This window comes from Ornithorhynchus anatinus, chromosome X5, assembly GCF_004115215.2.
Source record: "Ornithorhynchus anatinus isolate Pmale09 chromosome X5, mOrnAna1.pri.v4, whole genome shotgun sequence".
Classification (NCBI taxonomy): domain Eukaryota; kingdom Metazoa; phylum Chordata; class Mammalia; order Monotremata; family Ornithorhynchidae; genus Ornithorhynchus; species Ornithorhynchus anatinus.
In genome coordinates, this window is record NC_041753.1 from 3732858 (window position 1) to 3753187 (window position 20330).

Sequence of the window (20330 nt, forward strand, 5' to 3'; positions counted from 1 at the left end):
TGGAGGCTAATCAATCAAACAATTCATCGTATTTATTGAGCGCTTGGATCCACCCCAGCGCTTAGTACAGTGCCCACCACATAGTAAGCACCTAATACCACAAACAATTCTTCTCCCTTTTTATGGCCCCATGCGATGGTACATGAACACTTAGCAGAACAATGCCAAACAGTAGAGTTTGACTACTATTCTACTACTATTACTACTACTACTATGGACTACTAGAGAAGCAGGGTGGCTCAGCGGAAAGAGCACGGGCTTGGGAGTCAGAGGTCATGGGTTTGAAACCCGGCTCTGCCACTTGTCAACTGTGTGACTGGGCAAGTCACTTAACTTCTCTGTTCCTCAGTTCCCTCATCTGTAAAATCGGGATTAAGACTGTGAGCCTCACATGGATCAACCTGATTACCCTGTATCTACCCCAGCGCTTAGAACAGTGTTCTGCGCATACTAAGTGCTTAATACCAACATTATTATTACTATGCTATGGGAGAGGAGCTTTTACCCTTACCTTTCTACACAAACTGCTCTCGCAATTTGAGATCCCCTTCGATGACGAAATATTTCAGGTGTTCTCACTGGCAAGGAGTCTCACCTCGATTTTCGTTCTTTAGGTGGTATTAGGTGCTTACTATGTGGTGGGTGACAGTATTTATAGTGCAACAGGTTTGTTCTTAAATATGATGTATCTAGCATCAGCTGTTTTTCCCGCCAAGAGCTCTGAGGGATGGGTTGTCAGAATAGAATTCAAATAATAACGGATTAAAGAGCTGAAGCCTATGCGAAAGACCTCGGGTCTGGGAGTCAAATAATCTGGGTTCTAGCTTTTTCCTTTTGATTTTTAAGAGAATATAGAAAGTAAATATGTGCCACGAACTCTTTTAACTGAAAGTGTGGGTGGCTCTGAAAAGAGCCTTTGGGTTCAGATTGCTTCTCGGCTAATGCGCGTGGGGCTTATTTGCCCTTGGCCTTGTGGTGGCTCTCGGTCTTCTTGGGGAGCAGCACGGCCTGGATGTTGGGCAGGACGCCGCCCTGGGCGATGGTGACCTTGCCCAGCAGCTTGTTGAGCTCCTCGTCGTTGCGGATGGCCAGCTGCAGGTGCCGCGGGATGATGCGGGTCTTCTTGTTGTCGCGGGCCGCGTTGCCCGCCAGCTCCAGGATCTCGGCCGTCAGGTACTCGAGCACGGCGGCCAGGTAGACGGGCGCGCCCGCCCCCACCCGCTCCGCGTAGTTGCCCTTGCGCAGCAGCCGGTGGACGCGGCCCACCGGGAACTGCAGCCCGGCCCGGGACGAGCGGGACTTGGCCTTGGCCCGAACCTTGCCTCCCTGTTTGCCGCGGCCGGACATATTGAAAGAAAAAAAAAGGCAGCAAGTTGAAGTCGAGGAGAAAACTGTGAGATTGAGCGTAGCTGCCCGTCTTTTATAGCACTTGAAGGGATGCCAACGAAGCTGTTTGATTGGTTCGCACCTCATTAACCAATGAAAAGAGCTTACTCGTCTTACGTGTCGGCGGGTGCTGGCCAATTGGAACGAGGAAAACCCAAAACCTTATTTGCATACAGTCGCGATAAGTTGTTTCTGATAACTATTGTTTGAGCAACGGTGAGAACAGAGACACTATGCCTGAGCCCGCCAAATCCGCTCCAGCCCCCCCAAAAGGCTCCAAGATAGCGGTGACAAAAGCGCAGAAGGATGGCAAGAAGCGCAAGCGGAGCCGCAAGGAGAGCTACTCCATCTATGCGTACAATGCTGGGGTAGATATAGGTCGTTCATTCAATAGCATTAATTGAGCGCTTACTATGAGCAGCAGAGGGAAAGGGGGCTCAGTTTAGGGGAGGGGAAGGGGGACGAGGGGAGCGTTGTTCCACGTGCGGCTGTCTTAATCCCTGCACAACTCCACAGTCCATTTGCCGAGTGTTAATTTGTGGCCAGGCTTCCTCCGCTAGGATATTTCTCGCTACCATAAAACAACTGCCACCTCACAAGCGGAGGCGGCAAATTCTTCCTCAATCTCAACGCAGGCTTCACAAAGCCTAATCGTTATCGATAATCAATACACTGTAATAGCCAAAATTGTACTATGCACGTAACTCACAACGAAGTTACTTACCCCCAGCACTTTAAGGGAAATGAGTCAAAAACAGTGCAACTCGCTCTTTTTACGAATTTGTGGGCGGCCCTGAAAAGGGCCTTTGTGTTTTTCTTTGTCCACCAATACAACTTGAAATCTAACCCCCGAATCCATAAAGAGTGCGGCCTTGACGCTTGAGGGCGTAGACCACATCCATGGCGGTAACGGTCTTTCTCTTGGCGTGCTCCGTGTAGGTAACGGCGTCGCGGATCACATTCTCCAGGAAAACCTTGAGAACACCGCGAGTTTCCTCATAGATCAGGCCAGAGATACGCTTGACACCGCCACGGCGAGCGAGGCGGCGGATGGCGGGCTTGGTGATGCCTTGGATATTGTCGCGGAGCACCTTCCTGTGGCGTTTGGCACCCCCTTTTCCCAAACCCTTACCACCCTTCCCCCGTCCAGACATGTTGGCGCTGTAGCAAGCACAAGTAGAAAACTAACTGTGGAACTCTTTTCGTCACTTCTTTATAAACCCTGACGTCCGACCTGCTTGAGAACTGAAAGAGCGCGGGCGGGAAGCACCCGCCCTCTCTGATTTCAAGTCGGGAAGGAAGCGAGGACAGGAAAAAGACTCAATTTGATAACAGCCTGGAAAACCCCCTTTTTTTTTCTTAATTGCTGTCCCATTTTCACCTTACCTTCTCTAATTCATACCTCATCGCGATTTTTTTAAAGAGATTTCTATCTTTCTCTCCCTCTCTCCGCAACCCCAGCGGTTTTTGAGTTGATGCAACCCCAGGCTTTTTAAAGTTTATATTTTTTGTGGGTTTTGTTAAGCGCTCACTATGTGGCAGGTACTGTACTAAACTCTGGGGTGGATTCAACCCGATTAAGTTGGACGCAGTCCACATGCCACGTGGAATTCAAAATTTAAATGCTCATTTTATAGATAACTGAGGTTTAGAGTAGTTAAGCCTTATATCTGTAATTCTATTTAGTTATATTGATGCCTGTTTAATAATAATAAAAATAATAATGGTGGTATTTAAGTGTTTACTATGTGCAAAACACGGTTCTAAGTGCTGGGGGGATACAAGCTGATCGGGTTGTCCCACTTGGGGCTCACAGTTTTAATCCCCATTTTACAGATGAGGTAACTGAGGCACAGGGAAGTGAAGTGACTTGCCCAAAGTTACACAGCTGGCAAGTGGCGAAGGCGGTATTAGAACCCACGACCTCTGACTCCCAAGCCCGGGCTCATTCCACTGAGTCACGTTTACTTATATTGATGTCTGTCATGTGGGTCTCAAAATTTAAATGCCCATTTTACAGATAACTGAGGTCCAGAGTAGTTAAATCATATATCTATAATTCTATTTATATTGATGCCTGTTTACTTATACTGATATCTGTCTCTCCCCCTCTAGGCTGTGAGCCTATTGTGGGCAGGGATTGTCTCTCTTTATGGCTGCATTGTGCTTTCCAGATGCTTAGTACAGTGCTCTGCACACAGTAAATGCTCAATAAATACGATTGATTGAATGAATTAATGAACTTGCCCGAGGTCACACAGCAAACAGTTTGCTGAGGAGTTATTAGAACCTAGGTTCCTCTGACTCCCAGGCCTGCTCTATCCACCAGGCCACCCTACTTATCTAATTTCCTCTGAATGAAGATAATACATTTCAACTGGGCGCCTCTCCAAAGCCCCTGGAACTGAGCCCCGCAATATAATTCCTTTTTTTCTGCTTTGCTTTAACTTTTTCTTTTCCCTGTTGGGTCATCCTTGAATCCTGGCTTTCCTTTCCCCTAAATCAACAATATCCCTAAAAACTCCTGACCTTTTAGAAAGAAAGAGAAGATTCCTTTTTAAATCGCTATCTCCGGTTCAGAGGGACCCTCTAGGTCTCTCCACTATGGCTGGGAAAAGGCAGAGGGCTGGAGGAGAGGAGAAAAATAAGCTGTGACAAACCTATGTGGAATCAAGCTTAGGAACGTTCTCAGACCAAAGGGAGTCACAAAAGAGCTGTGAACAGTATCCACCAGCCTTCTCTCCTTGTGGGCAGGGAATGTGTCTGTTGATTGTTGTATTGTGCTCTCCCAAGCACTTAATAATAATGTTGGTATTTGTTAAGCGCTTACTATGTGCCGAGCACTGTTCTAAGCGCTGGGGTAGACATAGGGGAATCAGGTTGTCCCACGTGGGGCTCACAGTCTTAATCCCCATTTTACAGATGAGGGAACTGAGGCCCAGAGAAGTGAAGTGACTTGCCCACAGTCACACAGCCGACAAGTGGCAGAGCTGGGATTCGAACTCATGAGCCCTGACTCCAAAGCCCGTGCTCTTTCCACTGAGCCACATTAATACAGTGTTTTGCACACAGAAAGCCATCGATACTTTTGAATGAATGGATGAATGAATTCTCTATTGAAGGTGTCACAACTGCCAGCTAGAGAAGACCTGCTTTTTTAGGGGTGGCCACTGAATATCTCCGAGACTTCAACAGCAGTACTGGGTCCTCTCCAAATTCAGTCAACGGCATTTATTGAGCGCCAGTTAATGTGTGTTACACCGTACTAAAAGCTTAAGCCGCTACTCCATCCTAATCCTCCTTTTTTAATGGTATATATTACAGGCTTACAGTGCATCAAACACTGTTCTAAGTGCTGAGGTAGGTACAAGATAATATGATTATAATGCTTAAAGATGCTTTGAAACCCATGGACGACTCCCCACTTCTCCTCAAAACATTATTCAGATAAGGGTTAACTGAAGGTATCCTCTCCTGGTTCCACTATATCTCTGATCCTTCTGTCTCACAGGCTCTGCCTCTTATCTGTGGGAGTCCTCCAAGGCTCGTTTCTGAGTTCTCTCCTACACTCTCTTTGAAAACTCATGTGCTCCCATGGCTTCTGCTAACATCCCCATTGATCAATCAGTGGTATTTATTTAAGGCTTACTATGTGCAGAATACTGTGCTAAGCACTGTACTGCTTAGTACTTAAGTACCGAAGCACTCTACTGCAGCAGCATCCTTGATGATCTCCCAGAGTCCTGTCTCTCCTCACTTCAGTCTATACTTCACTCTGCTGCCAGGATTATCTTTCTATAGAAACATTCTGGGCATGTCACCCCCCCCCCCCACCTCAAAAATCACCACTGGTTGCCTATCAACCCAAAACTCCTCACTATCGTTTTCAAGGCTGTCCATCATCTTGCCCCCTCCTCCCTCACCTTCCTTCTCTCCTTCTACATCCCAACCCACACATTCTGCTCCTCTGGTGTCACTAACCTTCTCATCTCCCCCGTTTAGACTGTGAGCCTGTCATTGGCAGGGATTTTCTCTATCTTTTGCTGAATTGTACATTCCAAGAGCTTAGTACATAGTAGGCGCTCAATAAATACTATTGAATGAATGCATGAATGAACTGGGCCTCCTTCTCCCATGTCCCGCTGTCAAACCCTGGCCCATATCTTACCTCTGGCCTGGAATGCCATTCCCTCCTCAAATCCGCCAAATTAAGACACTTCCCCCCTCAAAGCCCTACTGAATGCTCACTCCTTGAGGAACCTTTCTCAGACTAAGCACCCATTTTTTCCTCACCTTGCCCCGTCCCCATCTCTCTCCCTTTGATCTATCTCCCCTTTCTGCCCCACAGCATTTGTGTAAATATGTATACATCTATAATTCCATTTATTTATAATTAATGCCTATTTACTGATACATATATTTCTACTTATATGGATGCTAATGAAGCCTGTTTACTTGTTTTGATGCCCATCTCCCCCCTTCTAGACTGTAAGCCAGTTTTGGGCAGGAATTTGTCTCTCTTCGTTGCTGAACTGTACTTTCCAAGCACCTAGTACATTGCTCTGCACAGAGTAAGCGCTCAATAAATACGATTTAATGAATGAATGAATCCCGGGCCTCCAGGAACATGTAATTTAGTGGGTGATACAGATGCTAAAGCCTATCCCATGGAAAGAAAAAATGTAGAGTATGGGGAACAAGCAAGAATATGGGAGAAGCAAACTAATAACTGCTTTAGGCCCTGAGGAAAGCTGTTTAATAAGCTCAAGGCAGGTCCACCTCTCCCCGACGAAGGTAGATGTTTCAGGCCACGCAGTATTACAGAGTTTCTAACTCAGAGCAGGTCTACAATCTGAAACTCCCTGAAAAGGAGTTGGAGTTCATAACTCTACAGCATTCTGCCACACTTTTAGCCTAGTGGGGTGTACATTCTTTAAGCGTTCGGTGGAATACGGTACTATCTCAAAAAATAAATTAAGGCAATTATAGCTCTTTTTGAGAAACTATGGGTGGCTCTGAAAAGAGCCTTTGGGTTCGTTGAGCGAGAAGTCTCACTGCTAGTTTACTTGGAGCTGGTGTACTTGGTGACGGCCTTGGTGCCCTCGGACACGGCGTGCTTGGCCAGCTCCCCGGGCAGCAGCAGGCGCACGGCCGTCTGGATCTCCCGGGACGTGATGGTGGAGCGCTTGTTGTAGTGCGCCAGGCGGGAAGCCTCGCCGGCGATGCGCTCGAAGATGTCGTTGACGAACGAGTTCATGATGCCCATGGCCTTGGACGAGATGCCCGTGTCGGGGTGGACCTGCTTCAGCACCTTGTACACGTAGATGGAGTAGCTCTCCTTGCGGCTCCGCTTGCGCTTCTTCCCGTCCTTCTTCTGCGCTTTGGTCACCGCCTTCTTCGAGCCCTTCTTGGGGGCTGGGGCGGACTTGGCGGGGTCAGGCATTTTAGGGAATAACTATCGATGGTGTCCTCAAGAAGAATACCACTCATTTGGTCTCTCCACCCATACTTATAGGAGAGGAATGCAAATACGGTTTTCACCACTGTTCCATTTGATAGGTCCTAAAACATGCAAATATAGGGATTCAAATTCCCAGTTTCCATTGGACAAGTCATAGGGGCGGATGGACCAATCAAATGTCTCTCTCGTAAGCCTGGTACAAGGTATAAAAGAGCACCGCAGCGGCGAGGAATTCGCTTTCTTTATAGTCCTTCATAGCAATACTTCCGGCGTGCTCTTGTAGGCATGTCTGGCCGTGGAAAGCAAGGCGGGAAGGCTCGGGCCAAGGCCAAGTCCCGCTCGTCCCGGGCCGGGCTGCAGTTCCCGGTGGGCCGCGTCCACCGGCTGCTGCGCAAGGGCAACTACGCGGAGCGGGTGGGGGCGGGCGCGCCCGTCTACCTGGCCGCCGTGCTCGAGTACCTGACGGCCGAGATCCTGGAGCTGGCGGGCAACGCGGCCCGCGACAACAAGAAGACCCGCATCATCCCGCGGCACCTGCAGCTGGCCATCCGCAACGACGAGGAGCTCAACAAGCTGCTGGGCAAGGTCACCATCGCCCAGGGCGGCGTCCTGCCCAACATCCAGGCCGTGCTGCTCCCCAAGAAGACCGAGAGCCACCACAAGGCTAAAGGCAAATAAGGTCCAAGCAGATCTCCAGGATTCTTCGAATCCCGACTTGAAACCAAAGGCTCTTTTAAGAGCCACCCACAGCCTCAAAAAAGAGTTGTGCAATACGGTATGAAATCAAGCGAAATGGGGGAGGGGGACAGTCTCGTTACAGATTTTAAATGGATTGATCCATGGTATTGAGTGTTTAAAATCTAATGCACTTATGAGAGTAGAATACAGAGTTAGTACATTCCTTGTCCAAAGAACGCAGCCTTGTCCAAGACGAAATGGACAAACACTGAGATGAATAGTGGCAGTGTATAAGGATATGAATATACGTGTGATGAGTGATGTAGTGTTTAAGGGTGATGGAACCCAGCCTGTATCATGAGCTCTTGTCAGCTGTGTGCCTGCGTAAGTCACTTAACGTCTCTGTGCCTCAGTTACCTCATCTTTAAAATGGGGATTGACAGCCTCAAGTGGGACAACTGGTTACCCTGTATCTACCCCAGTGCTTAGAACAGTGCTCTGCACGTAGTAAGCGCTTAACAAATGCCATTATTATTATAAGCAGAGTGGAGAGTAAAGGAAATGAAGCCTTAGCTATTGAAGGCCTCTTGGAGGAGGTAATTATTATTGTACTTGTCTTAGTAAGCACTTAGTACTAAACACTGGGGTAAATACAAGTTGATTGGTTTGGATACCCTCCCTGGCCCATTGGGGCTGAGTAGAGTTGAAGTCCCGTTTTATAGGGAACTGAGGCACAGACAGGTATCTTGCTCAAGGTCACACAGCCAACCCGTAGCAAAGTTAGATTTGGAAATGAGATCCTCTCACTCCCTGGTCCCTACTCTTTCCACTAGGCCACACTGCTTTTAATAATAATAATGTTGGTATTTGTTAAGCGCTTACTATGTGCCAAGCACTGTTCTAAGCGCTGGGGTAGACACAGGGGAATCAGGTTGTCCCACGTGGGGCTCACAGTCTTCATCCCCATTTTACAGATGAGGTAACTGAGGCACAGAGAAGTGAAGTGACTTGCCCAGAGTCACACAGCTGACAAGTGACCGAGCTGGGATTCGAACCCATGATCTCCGACTCCAAAGCCCGTGCTCTTTCCACTGAGCCACGCTGCTTTTAGGTGATTTTTGGGAAAGTTTTGAAGATGAACAGATAGTTGAATGGTTAAATAAGAAAGGAGAAGGAGTTCCAGGCCAAAGGGTGGACAGGGGTTAGTCAGGGGTCAGTGGTGGGAGAGAAGAGATCTCAGTTGGAGGATTGAAGTGTGCTGGGTGTGAACTAGGAGACCTGTGCAGTCCATTTGGGAAGGGAAGAGTTGATTAGATCTTTGAAATCCGAGGGTAAGGAGATTCTGTTTTTTAAATGAAAAAGTAGACTGGGAAAAAGAGCCCCCATTCTTGTCCATTTTTAGATCATTCACCCCTCAGAGGTTCTGAGTGTAAAGTCAATTTGGATACACTGGCTTTTCAAATCGTCTAAAATAAAGTCCTGAACTGGAGAGATAGGGGGAAAGGGAAAAAGGTTGAATGTTATGAAAACCTGAAAGGAACCAAATTTTTAGTGCCAGGGAAAAAGGGAAATGTGTCATACTACGGAAGCAGTATTGCTTAGTGGGTAGAGCACAGGCCTGGGAGTCATAAGGTTATGGGTTCTACTCCTTCATCTGTCACATGTCTTCTGTGTGACCTTGGACAAGTCACTTCACTTCTGTGCCTCAGTTACCTCATCTGTAAAACGGGAATTGAGACCGAGGCCCACATGGGTTGGGGACTTTGTCCTACCTGGTTTGCTCCTGTAGCAGCATAATGGCCAAGGTCCTGCATTAACCTGCATTTAGTCTCAGCTGCAGGCCTGCCTCTGGTTAACAACCCATCTTCACTTTGTTTCTGTAGAAGTAGCTAAAAACAAAAGCTACTCCTTTAGTGGGGTTGAGTGTGCTTAATCACTTTGAGAACGATGTAGAAAAACACACCCCAAGGGGAGTTGATGCCCATCCTGATCTATTTATCCTGTATTGTTCTTTGATTAAATTAGATGCTGAAAGCTCTGGTTTAATCGGAACGGAGCTGGCCTTGACTACCAGGGTAATCTCTGCCACTCAACAGTCTCTTACTACTAGTCCTGGAAGAAGCTCTAGTAGTAATAATAATAATTATGGTATTTGTTAAACGCTTACTATGTGCAGAGCACTGTTCTAAACTCTGGGGTAGATGCAGGGTAATCAGATTGTCCCAAATGGGGCTCACAGTTTTTAATCCCCATTTTTACAGATGAGGTAACTGAGGCACAGAGAAGTTTAGTGACTTGCCCAAGGTCACACAGCAGACAGTAATAACCTCGTCTCTGACATGTCGTTTTTATACGCAACGCAGAGGTCGTAACATTTTTTTTCCACCCTTGTATTCACCCCAGAGTGCTTGGCACCTAGTAAGCGCTTAACATGTACCACACTCATTATTATTATCGTTATTACTATTATTAATTTTAATAATAATAATAATAATAATGTTGGTATTTGTTAAGCGCTTACTATGTGCCGAGCACTGTTCTAAGCGCTGGGGTAGACATAGGGGAATCAGGTTGTCCCACGTGGGGCTCACAGTCTTAATCCCTATTTACAGATGAGGGAACTGAGGCACAGAGAAGTTAAGTGACTCGCCCACAGTCACACAGCCGACAAGTGGCAGAGCTGGGATTCGAACTCATGAGCCCTGACTCCAAAGCCTATGCTCTTTCCACTGAGCCACGCTGCTTCTCACAAGCAGCGCTCAGTCGGTCGGTCGTGTATCTTGGGTTTCGAGGAAGACAATTTACGGAAATATGAATTTATAGCAAAGAGGGGGGAGGGAGAAGGAGAGATTGGTGAAGTGAGGGGACGATTCTCGACCTATTCAAGCTCTACAATGAAGCTCTGGTTTTGAAATGACAACCAATGAGAATAGAGCGAGGAGGAGAAGGAAGTTCTTTTGACCAATCAATTCAGACTTTCGTCTATATAAGGAGCCAGCAGTCGGCCCATTTACAAAGTGTTCCTTTCGCTGCTTTTTGTGATCTCTTGTTTCCGCGATGGCTCGTACGAAGCAGACGGCCCGCAAGTCCACCGGCGGCAAGGCGCCCCGCAAGCAGCTGGCCACCAAGGCGGCCCGCAAGAGCGCCCCGGCCACCGGCGGCGTGAAGAAGCCTCACCGCTACCGGCCCGGCACCGTGGCGCTGCGGGAGATCCGCCGCTACCAGAAGTCCACCGAGCTGCTGATCCGCAAGCTGCCCTTCCAGCGGCTGGTGCGGGAGATCGCCCAGGACTTCAAGACGGACCTGCGCTTCCAGAGCTCGGCCGTCATGGCCCTGCAGGAGGCCAGCGAGGCCTACCTGGTGGGGCTCTTCGAGGACACCAACCTGTGCGCCATCCACGCCAAGCGGGTCACCATCATGCCCAAGGACATCCAGCTGGCCCGCCGCATCCGCGGGGAACGGGCGTAGATTTCCTGCCGCCGCCTGATTTTCCAACACCCAAAGGCTCTTTTAAGAGCCACTCCCATATTCCCTGAGGGGCTGCCACATTGAAAAAATGCAGTATGTGGACTGTAAGTGGGAGAGGAGTCTCCAGATGAGGGGGAAGATAATAGGTGGTGTTGGGTATCCGTGTTCCAACCCGCGCAATTCACCTGGCATCTTTGGGTATTTGAAGTTTAGCAAAGTTTACTTTTGTCTTATTACCTGTGCTTATTACCTCGCTTGTAAAATCGGGATAGGAATTTAATAACGTTCCAGGCACTGTATATTAAACGCTAGGTGGATAAATTGCGGGGCGGGGACATGTCTCCAAAACCCTTTATGCTTCGCTGAGCATCCAGACAGCCTCCCCCCCCACCCCCCGAGGCCTTCCGGTTTCCCTCCCCTGCGCTGCAACTAAACGCCCAATAAAACACCAGTGATGCAATAGAGTGTAATCAGCTCTTCCTGAGATCTGTGGGTGGCTCTGAAAAGAGCCGTTGGGGTTCAAGAGAAAGGCAACGAGATAAACACCTTACTTCTTCTTGGCCGCCGCTGCCTTTTTGGGCTTGGTCGCTTTGGGTTTCGCAGCCTTGGGCTTGGCCGCTTTGGGCTTGGCCGCCTTAGGCTTGGCCGGGCTCTTGGCCGCTTTCTTGGGTTTAACAGCCTTGGCCTTCTTCGGGGTCTTAGCAGATTTCTTGGCTCCGGCCGCCGCGGCTGCAGGCTTCTTAGCTTTCTTGGGCGTCTTTTTCACGCTCTTCCTGGCTCCGGAGGCCGCGGGCTTCTTGGGCTTCTTGGCGGCCCCGGCCGATTTCTTGGGCTTAGCCGCGGCCGCTGACTTCTTGGCTTTGGGCTTGGCCTTGCCCTCGGAGCCGGCCGCCTTCTTGTTGATCTTGAAGGAGCCCGAGGCGCCGGTGCCCTTGGTCTGCACCAAGGTGCCCTTGGCGACCAGGCTCTTGAGCCCCAGCTTGATGCGGCTGTTGTTCTTCTCCACGTCGTAGCCGGCGGCGGCCAGCGCCTTCTTCAGCGCGGCCAGGGACACCCCGTTGCGCTCCTTGGACGCCGCCACCGCCTTGGTGATCAGCTCGGACACCGAGGGACCCGCGGCTTTGCGCCGCGCTCCACCCGCCGCCGGCTTCCTGGCCTTCTTCTTGACCGGGGCCTTCTCCGCGGGGGCCGGGGCTGCGGGAGCGGCGGGTACGGCGGGAGCTGTCTCCGACATGGTAGAAAAAAACAAATCTGCCCGAAAAAGATCGCGAAAAAACGAAAGTAACAAGAAGTTGTATGAATGAACCCGCTTCTGCGGCGGGTCTTATTTATAGGGCGGTGCTGCGCTGTGATTGGTGCGCTGTCCAGCTCGCTTGGCCGACGGCCAGAAACGCTCCCTCAGATTCCCGAGTTGTGTTTGTTCCCGTCCAAAAAAGGTGAAGCATTTCATATTTCCCTATAGCATCTCACCCAATTTCCCTCCGAAATCGAGCAGGGGGCTCTTGGGCCTCCATCGGTTTGATTTTCCAAGAAAAAAGGTAAAGCCTCGACTCTAGAACCCGCAAGAATCCCCCCGCTGAACGGCAATATCCAGGCGCCGAGCACAAAACTTTCGACTTTCTTTCTAAATTATTAATGAATCTATATAGGTGGGGCTTCCGGATCCCGGGTGGGTGATTCTCTAGGTCTTTGGCCTCCTGCTCGTCCTGGAAAATAGCTTCTGCCCTCGGGATCGTCGGGGTAAACTCGGGTCTCCGTGAGGGAAGTAACACAGACTCCTCGGTCCCTTTGGTCGTGGAGCTGAACGCTCCCGTATTGCTCAAACATGTTTAGTTTAGGGAAATGGAGGTCACCTGGGGGGGTCGTCTCCTTGGACCTGGGTCCCTGAGGTGGTACCGAGGTGGCTTCACGGTGTTTGGGAATGATGCATCCGGAGCTTTGGAATAAATTCAGGTTTTCTGTGACCCGTAAGTCAGGGGCTGGGCCGTTCTGTCTCTCCCTCAGACACAAAATACACACTTATTAGGAGCAAAGTGAGAGGAGGTGATAGGGGAGCTTAAATATCCCCTCTGAGGGTTGAGAAAACGTTTTAGGTGGGATTTTATTGTAAAGCTCAAAATCCCTTACTTAAATAACATCACTATCACAAAATCACCAACATCACCACTGTCGTCAAATGAGTGAATTGACTTCTTCAGTTTGCAGGGTGCTTTACTTGATGATCATAATGATGATAACAATAATAATGGCATCTGTTAAGCACTTGCTATGTACTAGGCTCTGGGGTTCTAATCCCAGCTCTGCCATTTGGTCTGCGGCCGTGGGCAAGTCACTTTATTTCTCTGCATCTCAGTTACCTCATCTGGAAAACGGGGACTGAGTCTGTGAGCGCCACATGGGACAGGGACTCTGTCCAACCCTATTTGCTTGGATCCACCCCAGCGCTCTGTACAGTGCCTGCCTGGCACAAAGTAAGCCCCTAACATATACCGTGATAACATTAATAGTACCAACATGTGGCAGAGGCAGGATTAGAACCCAGGTCCTCCTGACTCCCAGGCCCAAGCTTTGTCCACCAAGCCATGCTACTTCCCTTTCAGCTCCTGGCAGCAGTGTGGGTTAGTGGAAAGAGCACCGGCTTGAGAGTCAGTGGTCATGGATTCTAATCCCAGTTCTGCCACTTATCAGCTGTGTGATTTTGGGCCAGTCACTTAACTTCTCTGTGCCTCTGTTGCCTCATCTGTACCATGGAGAATAAGACTGTGAGCCCAGGGTGGAACAACCTGATTACCTTGTATCTACTCTAGTGCTTAGAACAGTGCTCGGCACTTAGTAAGCATTTAACGAATGCCATAAGTATTTATTATTATTCACCCACCACTCGGCCCCATAGCAATTTACATTTCCACAATTTGTTTTGGTGACTGTTTCCCCCCTGAGCCTGCAAGCTAATTCTAGGCTGGGAACATGTCTACAAATTCTGCTGTAGTGCACTCTCCCAAGTGCTGAGTACAGTGCTTAGCACACAGTGAACACTCAATAGATGCCATTGATTGATTCAAACTAGGAGTCAGAGGACCTGGGCTTTAATCCCATCTCAGCCACTTTGTTGCATGCCTTTGGCCATGTCACTTAACTGCCTCACTTCAGTTTTCCACATTTGTAAAATGGGGATTAAAATACCTGTTCACCCTTCTTAAGTAGTCTGGAGGCCTCATGAGGAAGAGACACTGTGTCTGATCTGATTATCTTCTACCTAACCAATGAGAAATGGAAAGAGCCTGGGCTGGGGAATCAAGGGTCATGGGTTCTGATCCCGACTCTGCCACTTGTTAGCTGTGTGACTTTGGGCCACTCACTTAACTTCTCTGGGCCTCAGTTCCTCCATCTGTAAAATGGTGATTGAGACTGTGAACCCCACGTGGGACAGGGACTAGGTCCAACCTGATCTTCTTGTATCCACCCCAGTGCTGAGTACAGTGCCTGGCACATAATTAAGTGCTTAACAAATACCATAATTACCATTACTAATCCAGCACTTGCTACCATTCTAGCATGTAAAAAGTACTTAACAAATATCACCATTATGGTTATTGCTGTTGTTTACATCATTATTATCATTATTTAAATAAATCAAAAAGGACAGTAATGTTGGTATTTGTTAAGCGCTTACTATGTGCCGAGCACTGTTCTAAGCGCTGGGGTAGACATAGGGGAATCAGGTTGTCCCACGTGGGGCTCACAGTCTTAATCCCCATTTTACAGATGAGGGAACTGAGGCCCAGAGAAGTTAAGTGACTTGCCCACAGTCACACAGCTGACAAGTGGCAGAGCTGGGATTCGAACTCATGAGCCCTGACTCCAAAGCCCATGCTCTTTCCACTGAGCCACGCTGCTTCTCCAGCAGTGTATTCTCCAACAGTACTTCTCCAGTGTACTTCTCCAACAGTAGTATTGTCACATAGTGGATAGAGTTCAGATCTGGGAGTCAGAGAATCAGAGCTCTAATCCCCACTCTATGTGCCCTGTGTCCTTGAACAAGTTACTTAAATTCTCTGTGACTCAGTTATCTCCTCTGTGAAATGGGGTTTAAGACTCTGAGCCCAAGTGGGACATGGACTGCATCCAACTCTATTAATTTGTACCTACCCTGCCACTTAGTACAGTGCCTGACACTTAGAAAGTGCTTAAGAAATACCTTTAAAAAAAAAGAAAAAGGCTAGGAAGAGGCATATAGCTGGAGTAGAGAGGAGAAACTTGGTAGTGAGAGGGTCAAGTAGTCCACTATGACAATGGGGCAGCCTGTCAGTCAAAAGTTCATTCAATCATATTTATTGAGCACTTACTGTGTGCAGAGCACTGTACTAAGCACTTGGGGGAGTACAATAGAACCATAAACAGACACATTGCCTGCCCACAATGAGCTTACAGTCTAGAGAGGGAGATGGACATTAACACGGAGTGTCTCAGTGCTTTGTAAAATGACTGGCACATAGTAAGCACTTAACAAAAACCGTCATTATTGTATAAATAAATAAAATGCAGATATGTGCATAGATGCTGTGGTGCAGGGTGGGGGGATGAATAAAGGGAGCAACTCAAGGTGACACAGAAGGGAATGGAAGAAAAGGAAAGGAGGGCTTAGTTAGGGAAGGCCTCTCGGAGGAGCTGTGCCTTCAGTAGGGCTTTGAAGCCGAGAGAGTAACTGGGTTATACAACCATACCAACTCTGTTATACAGCCCTCTCCAAAGTGCTTAATACAGTGCTCTGCAAACACAAACACTCAATAAATATCACTGATTGATTATAGCTTGAATTCCCTTTGAGAGATCACATAGTAACAGGGGATGATAATAATGTTGGCATTTAAGCGCTTACTATGTGCAGAGCACTGTTCTAAGAGCTAGGGTAGATACAGGGTAATCAGGTTGTCCCACGTGAGGCTCACAATTAATCCCCATTTTACAGATGAGGTAACTGAGGCACAAAGAAGTGAAGTGACTTGGCCAAAGTCACACAGCTGACAAGCGGCAGAGCTGGCATTAGAACTCATGACCTCTGGCTTCTATGCCCGGGCTGGATCTACTGAGCCACCCTGCTTCTCTAGATTAGAGTTATAGTCACTATTATCTTGGGCAACTTAATGTCATTAAGTCATAGAGAAGATATTTGTAAAAGTGAGATTAGACTATGAGCCCCTCGCAATCAATCCTATTTAGTGTGTGGCATTACTATGGGCAAAGTAGAAAATTTGGGATTAAATCACCTGTAAACATGCCACTCATTTACGAACCCTCCCAAGATTGATAAATAATGTCATTACAGCACTTCCATGGAAAATGTAGGTGGCTCTTAAAAGAGCCATGGGGTATTGGGCAAAGGATTTAAGCCCTCTCGCCTCGGATGCGGCGGGCCAGCTGGATGTCCTTGGGCATGATGGTGACCCGCTTGGCGTGGATGGCGCACAGGTTGGTGTCCTCGAAGAGCCCCACCAGGTAGGCCTCGCTGGCCTCCTGCAGGGCCATGACGGCCGAGCTCTGGAAGCGCAGGTCCGTCTTGAAGTCCTGGGCGATCTCCCGCACCAGCCGCTGGAAGGGCAGCTTGCGGATCAGCAGCTCGGTGGACTTCTGGTAGCGGCGGATCTCCCGCAGCGCCACGGTGCCGGGCCGGTAGCGGTGAGGCTTCTTCACGCCGCCGGTGGCCGGGGCGCTCTTGCGGGCCGCCTTGGTGGCCAGCTGCTTGCGGGGCGCCTTGCCGCCGGTGGACTTGCGGGCCGTCTGCTTCGTACGAGCCATTGTCGAGGTACCTCACTCCAACCGGGAACAATAAGGTAGCGGCTACTACTTAGACGATTAGCCCCTATGCCAATCGAATGCACTACAGCTCAATTAGATGAGTAGGGGAATGTCTTTAACCCCACTGCAGGAAATGATCATAGCAGAAGAAAAAAGTCACATAGTAGGAACAACCTTCTAGTAATGCTTAGAAAAGAATTGCTTTCTTCTTATATAGAGACTCCTTTTAATTGATTGGCTGGAAATTTGAAAAACGCGCGTTCTTCTCTGATTGGTTGTCTCCAAACTGCTTACAAGCCCTGTGATTGGCCACTCTAATTGGCCTCTTACTTTGAGCCCGAACTTTGAGTAGTGATAGGATAGTGATAGGATCCCTGAGTTCAGGGATTCTTAGCTTTTCCCGCTTTACTGTGGAAACAGGATATCCAATCCTCAACTTTTTCACCTTTCCTGTTGTCCTTCACTAACGGTCTCCATTCTCTTCAGTCCGTGAATTTGAATATCTCGTTTTGGGGTTTCCTGGTATCAACAAACATCATGGATTTGAATGAATGACAAAGCGCTCCCTCCTTGAAGACGTAGGTGGCTCCGAAAAGATACTCCTCGCTTTCCGCGGCCAGACATTTTGAAGAAAAACTGCAGCGAATACAACCCCTAAGAAATAAGGAAGCTGTGAGCGAGCCCACGGAGCGTACTAACTATCGTCTGTTCCCGGAGCCAAATTGAAAGCCCTCATTGGTCAGAAATGCAAGTTGGAAAATGACCCAATAGGATGCAGAGTTTAGCATCCGCTCATTTGCATTGGAGATAAGTATCCTCCAATGAGATCGTCGTTGAGTAAAACCCTAATTTGCATACCGTCCCTTTAAGTAGTGGGGACAGGGCGCTTTACGTTTACTTTCTTTTGAGACAAATAGAGAGTTTGTTCTGCTGTAAAAATGCCTGAACCGGCCAAGTCCGCTCCGGCCCCCAAGAAGGGCTCCAAGAAAGCGGTGACCAAAGCGCAGAAGAAAGACGGGAAGAAGCGCAAGCGGAGCCGCAAGGAGAGCTACTCCATCTACGTGTACAAGGTGCTGAAGCAGGTCCACCCCGACACGGGCATCTCGTCCAAGGCCATGGGCATCATGAACTCGTTCGTCAACGACATCTTCGAGCGCATCGCCGGCGAGGCTTCCCGCCTGGCGCACTACAACAAGCGCTCCACCATCACGTCCCGGGAGATCCAGACGGCCGTGCGCCTGCTGCTGCCCGGGGAGCTGGCCAAGCACGCCGTGTCCGAGGGCACCAAGGCCGTCACCAAGTACACCAGCTCCAAGTAAACTAGCAGTGAGACTTCTCGCTCAACGAACCCAAAGGCTCTTTTCAGAGCCACCCACACCTCTCATAAAATGAGCTATAGTCACTTGCTTTGTCTAGATTTAAAATGCTGCATGCGTTTTTCCCTTAAATATAAAGGAAAAGTTGGTAAGGGTGTCTTGCTACCTGCAAGGTCACGGAATTACGGAATGAACCAACTGCAAATACCAGTAAGGTCTCGTACCATTACCGTAATGGTTCCCAGGGCCAGCTATCTTATTTGGAAAACGTCCACCAATTGCGCGATGTGACATTAGGTCTGTGATACCTTTACCCTTTTCCTGGTCCTAAAACGGAGGTAAAAAGAGTTTCAATCTCTTGTGTTTTGAGACTCTCCACTGGTTACTTAAGCGCCGTAGCCTAGGGGAGAGAGGCAGGAATTGTGACTTTGGAAAAGTCAGTGCTGTGGCTCAGGGTCCTTCACTTGCAAAAAAGTGTAGAATGACTGTGAGCTGCTAGTGGGACTTGATTATCCTCAAGTGGTGGGCACTTATGCATGGGGTAGTGGACAGATGTTTAAGGGTTCTAATCCCAGCTCCGCCACTTGCCTGCTGTGACCCTGGGCAATTCACTTCACTTTTCTGGACCTCAGTTCCCTCATCTGTAAAATGGGGATTGAGCTGTGAGCCCCATGTGGGACCGGGACATAGCCAACCTCATTTTTTGCATCCACCCCACCGTATAACAGTGCCTAGCACATAGCAAGCACTTGAAAAATACAATTATTAGGTGGACATAGCCAGTATCACATTTGCTACCATGGCTAACCCCAACTCCCACTGACACCCATGGGCTGCTACTCAAATACTTGCGGGCACCTACCCTCACTGACCTCCCCGTTTCCCACTTTTAGCACATTACTCGGTCCCTTCCTTTGCCTCTAACATACTCGGAGTTTCTTCCTCAGAAAGCCACTTCTTGCCCGTCGAAATCACTCACCTCAGGAAAAGTGCCAATTAAGCTCTCTGGGTGACACTGTGGGTGGCCCTGAAAAGGACCTTTGGGTTTTCTTTTTTTTCAAAAGGCTATTCAAGTCTTTAACCGCCGAATCCGTAGAGCGTGCGACCCTGCCGTTTCAGAGCGTACACAACATCCATGGCGGTGACGGTCTTCCTCTTGGCGTGCTCGGTGTAGGTGACGGCGTCCCGGATCACGTTCTCTAGGAAAACCTTGAGCACCCCGCGGGTCTCCTCGTAGATCAGCCCAGAGATCCGCTTGACCCCACCGCGGCGAGCCAGGCGGCGGATGGCAGGCTTGGTGATACCCTGGATGTTATCACGTAAAACCTTCCTGTGCCGCTTAGCGCCGCCTTTGCCAAGGCCCTTTCCCCCTTTACCACGACCAGACATGGCTGCAAAAGTCAAAGTTACAAAGAGTAAAAGCGTCCTCCCCGTCCCCAAGCTTATATGAAGGTTTATCGGACCTCTTTGGAAACTGAAAGGGCGCGGGAGGGAAACCGTTCTCCCCGCCCCTTTTCTTTGTTCGCGAGAGGCAGGAAGAGACGGAGGAAAAAGATGGAGAAATTTAGGGGGCGGGAGAAATCTATCATGCCGTTTCTTAATAAAGAAACGGTGCCCTTTTGGGGTTCCTGCCCCCCGTTCAGACTGAGCCGATTCTCATCGGGTCGGCAGTTCTGACTAGGAAGATCCCCCTAGTGGAATAAGCCTGAGAGAAGACCTGAGTTCTAATCCCGCCTCTGCCACGTGTCTGCTGGGACCTTGGGGATTTCATTTCTGTGCCTCAATTCCCTAATCTACAAAGGGGGATAAAGACTGAGTTGGGAGGCCCACGTGGGATATGGACTATGTCCAGTCTAGTTAGGGGGTATCTACTCCGATGCCCAAAACAGTGCCTGGCACATGGAAATCGCTTAACTGATACCATATAAGGAAAATTATCGTTCTGTTTCCACATGGATTTGGAGACTTCGGGACACCGACACTTAAAAAAAAGAGCCCTTGTGAAATTGAAAAGACCAAGTGACGGTGCAACACCTTGAGTAACAGTCATTCAGCTGGTCAATTACTAGTTGAGCATTTGCGCCTTAATAATTTCTATAGGGGCTTCCGGTATAGCTAATAACTGGAAGGCACATCTGTGATTTGAATCGATAAGAGAAGCCTCGGTCTCAGGACCCCACATTCCAGGGATTTGATGCAAAAAAAAAATAAATCTAGCTTTAAAA

At 48.8% G+C, this 20330-nt stretch overlaps 7 protein-coding genes across 7 annotated transcripts; 3 read left to right on the top strand and 4 right to left on the bottom strand.

Moving 5' to 3' along the window:
• Positions 1–898: 898 nt before the first annotated feature.
• LOC100093170 (histone H2A type 1-like) lies at positions 899–1362 on the bottom strand. Its single transcript, XM_001513380.4, has one exon. It carries the CDS (start codon positions 1345–1347, stop codon positions 955–957), a length of 393 nt encoding a protein of 130 aa, XP_001513430.1. The 5' UTR covers positions 1348–1362; the 3' UTR covers positions 899–954.
• Positions 1363–2174: 812 nt separating this feature from the next.
• Positions 2175–19516, bottom strand: LOC100092203. The gene is made up of 3 exons (XM_029055191.2): positions 19188–19516; positions 16461–16800; positions 2175–2547 (listed from the first exon to the last, which is right to left on the bottom strand). Exons 1-3 carry the CDS (start codon positions 19492–19494, stop codon positions 2229–2231), a joined length of 966 nt encoding a protein of 321 aa, XP_028911024.1. The 5' UTR covers positions 19495–19516; the 3' UTR covers positions 2175–2228.
• On the bottom strand, positions 6413–6848 carry LOC100093163 (histone H2B type 1-O). Its single transcript, XM_001513488.4, has one exon. It carries the CDS (start codon positions 6827–6829, stop codon positions 6449–6451), a length of 381 nt encoding a protein of 126 aa, XP_001513538.2. The 5' UTR covers positions 6830–6848; the 3' UTR covers positions 6413–6448.
• On the top strand, positions 7089–7581 carry LOC100093173 (histone H2A type 1). Its single transcript, XM_029055174.2, has one exon. It carries the CDS (start codon positions 7133–7135, stop codon positions 7523–7525), a length of 393 nt encoding a protein of 130 aa, XP_028911007.1. The 5' UTR covers positions 7089–7132; the 3' UTR covers positions 7526–7581.
• Positions 10545–11326, top strand: LOC100093165 (histone H3). Its single transcript, XM_001513310.4, has one exon. It carries the CDS (start codon positions 10583–10585, stop codon positions 10991–10993), a length of 411 nt encoding a protein of 136 aa, XP_001513360.1. The 5' UTR covers positions 10545–10582; the 3' UTR covers positions 10994–11326.
• LOC100681347 (histone H1.4-like) lies at positions 11484–12280 on the bottom strand. Its single transcript, XM_003430273.4, has one exon. It carries the CDS (start codon positions 12225–12227, stop codon positions 11541–11543), a length of 687 nt encoding a protein of 228 aa, XP_003430321.1. The 5' UTR covers positions 12228–12280; the 3' UTR covers positions 11484–11540.
• LOC100089376 (histone H2B type 2-E) lies at positions 17690–18156 on the top strand. Its single transcript, XM_001512933.4, has one exon. It carries the CDS (start codon positions 17728–17730, stop codon positions 18106–18108), a length of 381 nt encoding a protein of 126 aa, XP_001512983.1. The 5' UTR covers positions 17690–17727; the 3' UTR covers positions 18109–18156.
• Positions 19517–20330: the final 814 nt, after the last annotated feature.

Excerpts from the sequence above, each read along its gene's own strand:
- LOC100093170 (XM_001513380.4), bottom strand. The coding sequence starts at position 1,347 with ATGTCCGGCCGCGGCAAACAGGGAGGCAAGGTTCGGGCCAAGGCCAAG.
- LOC100093163 (XM_001513488.4), bottom strand. The coding sequence starts at position 6,829 with ATGCCTGACCCCGCCAAGTCCGCCCCAGCCCCCAAGAAGGGCTCGAAG.
- LOC100093173 (XM_029055174.2), top strand. The coding sequence starts at position 7,133 with ATGTCTGGCCGTGGAAAGCAAGGCGGGAAGGCTCGGGCCAAGGCCAAG.
- LOC100093165 (XM_001513310.4), top strand. The coding sequence starts at position 10,583 with ATGGCTCGTACGAAGCAGACGGCCCGCAAGTCCACCGGCGGCAAGGCG.
- LOC100681347 (XM_003430273.4), bottom strand. The coding sequence starts at position 12,227 with ATGTCGGAGACAGCTCCCGCCGTACCCGCCGCTCCCGCAGCCCCGGCC.
- LOC100089376 (XM_001512933.4), top strand. The coding sequence starts at position 17,728 with ATGCCTGAACCGGCCAAGTCCGCTCCGGCCCCCAAGAAGGGCTCCAAG.
- LOC100092203 (XM_029055191.2), bottom strand. The coding sequence starts at position 19,494 with ATGTCTGGTCGTGGTAAAGGGGGAAAGGGCCTTGGCAAAGGCGGCGCT. Across the intron at positions 16,801-19,187 it reads CACGCTCTACGGATTCGGCG|GTACCTCGACAATGGCTCGT; the intron begins GTTAAAGACTTG and ends GGTTGGAGTGAG. Across the intron at positions 2,548-16,460 it reads CTCTTCGAGGACACCAACCT|CGCCAACATGTCTGGACGGG; the intron begins GTGCGCCATCCA and ends TGCTTGCTACAG.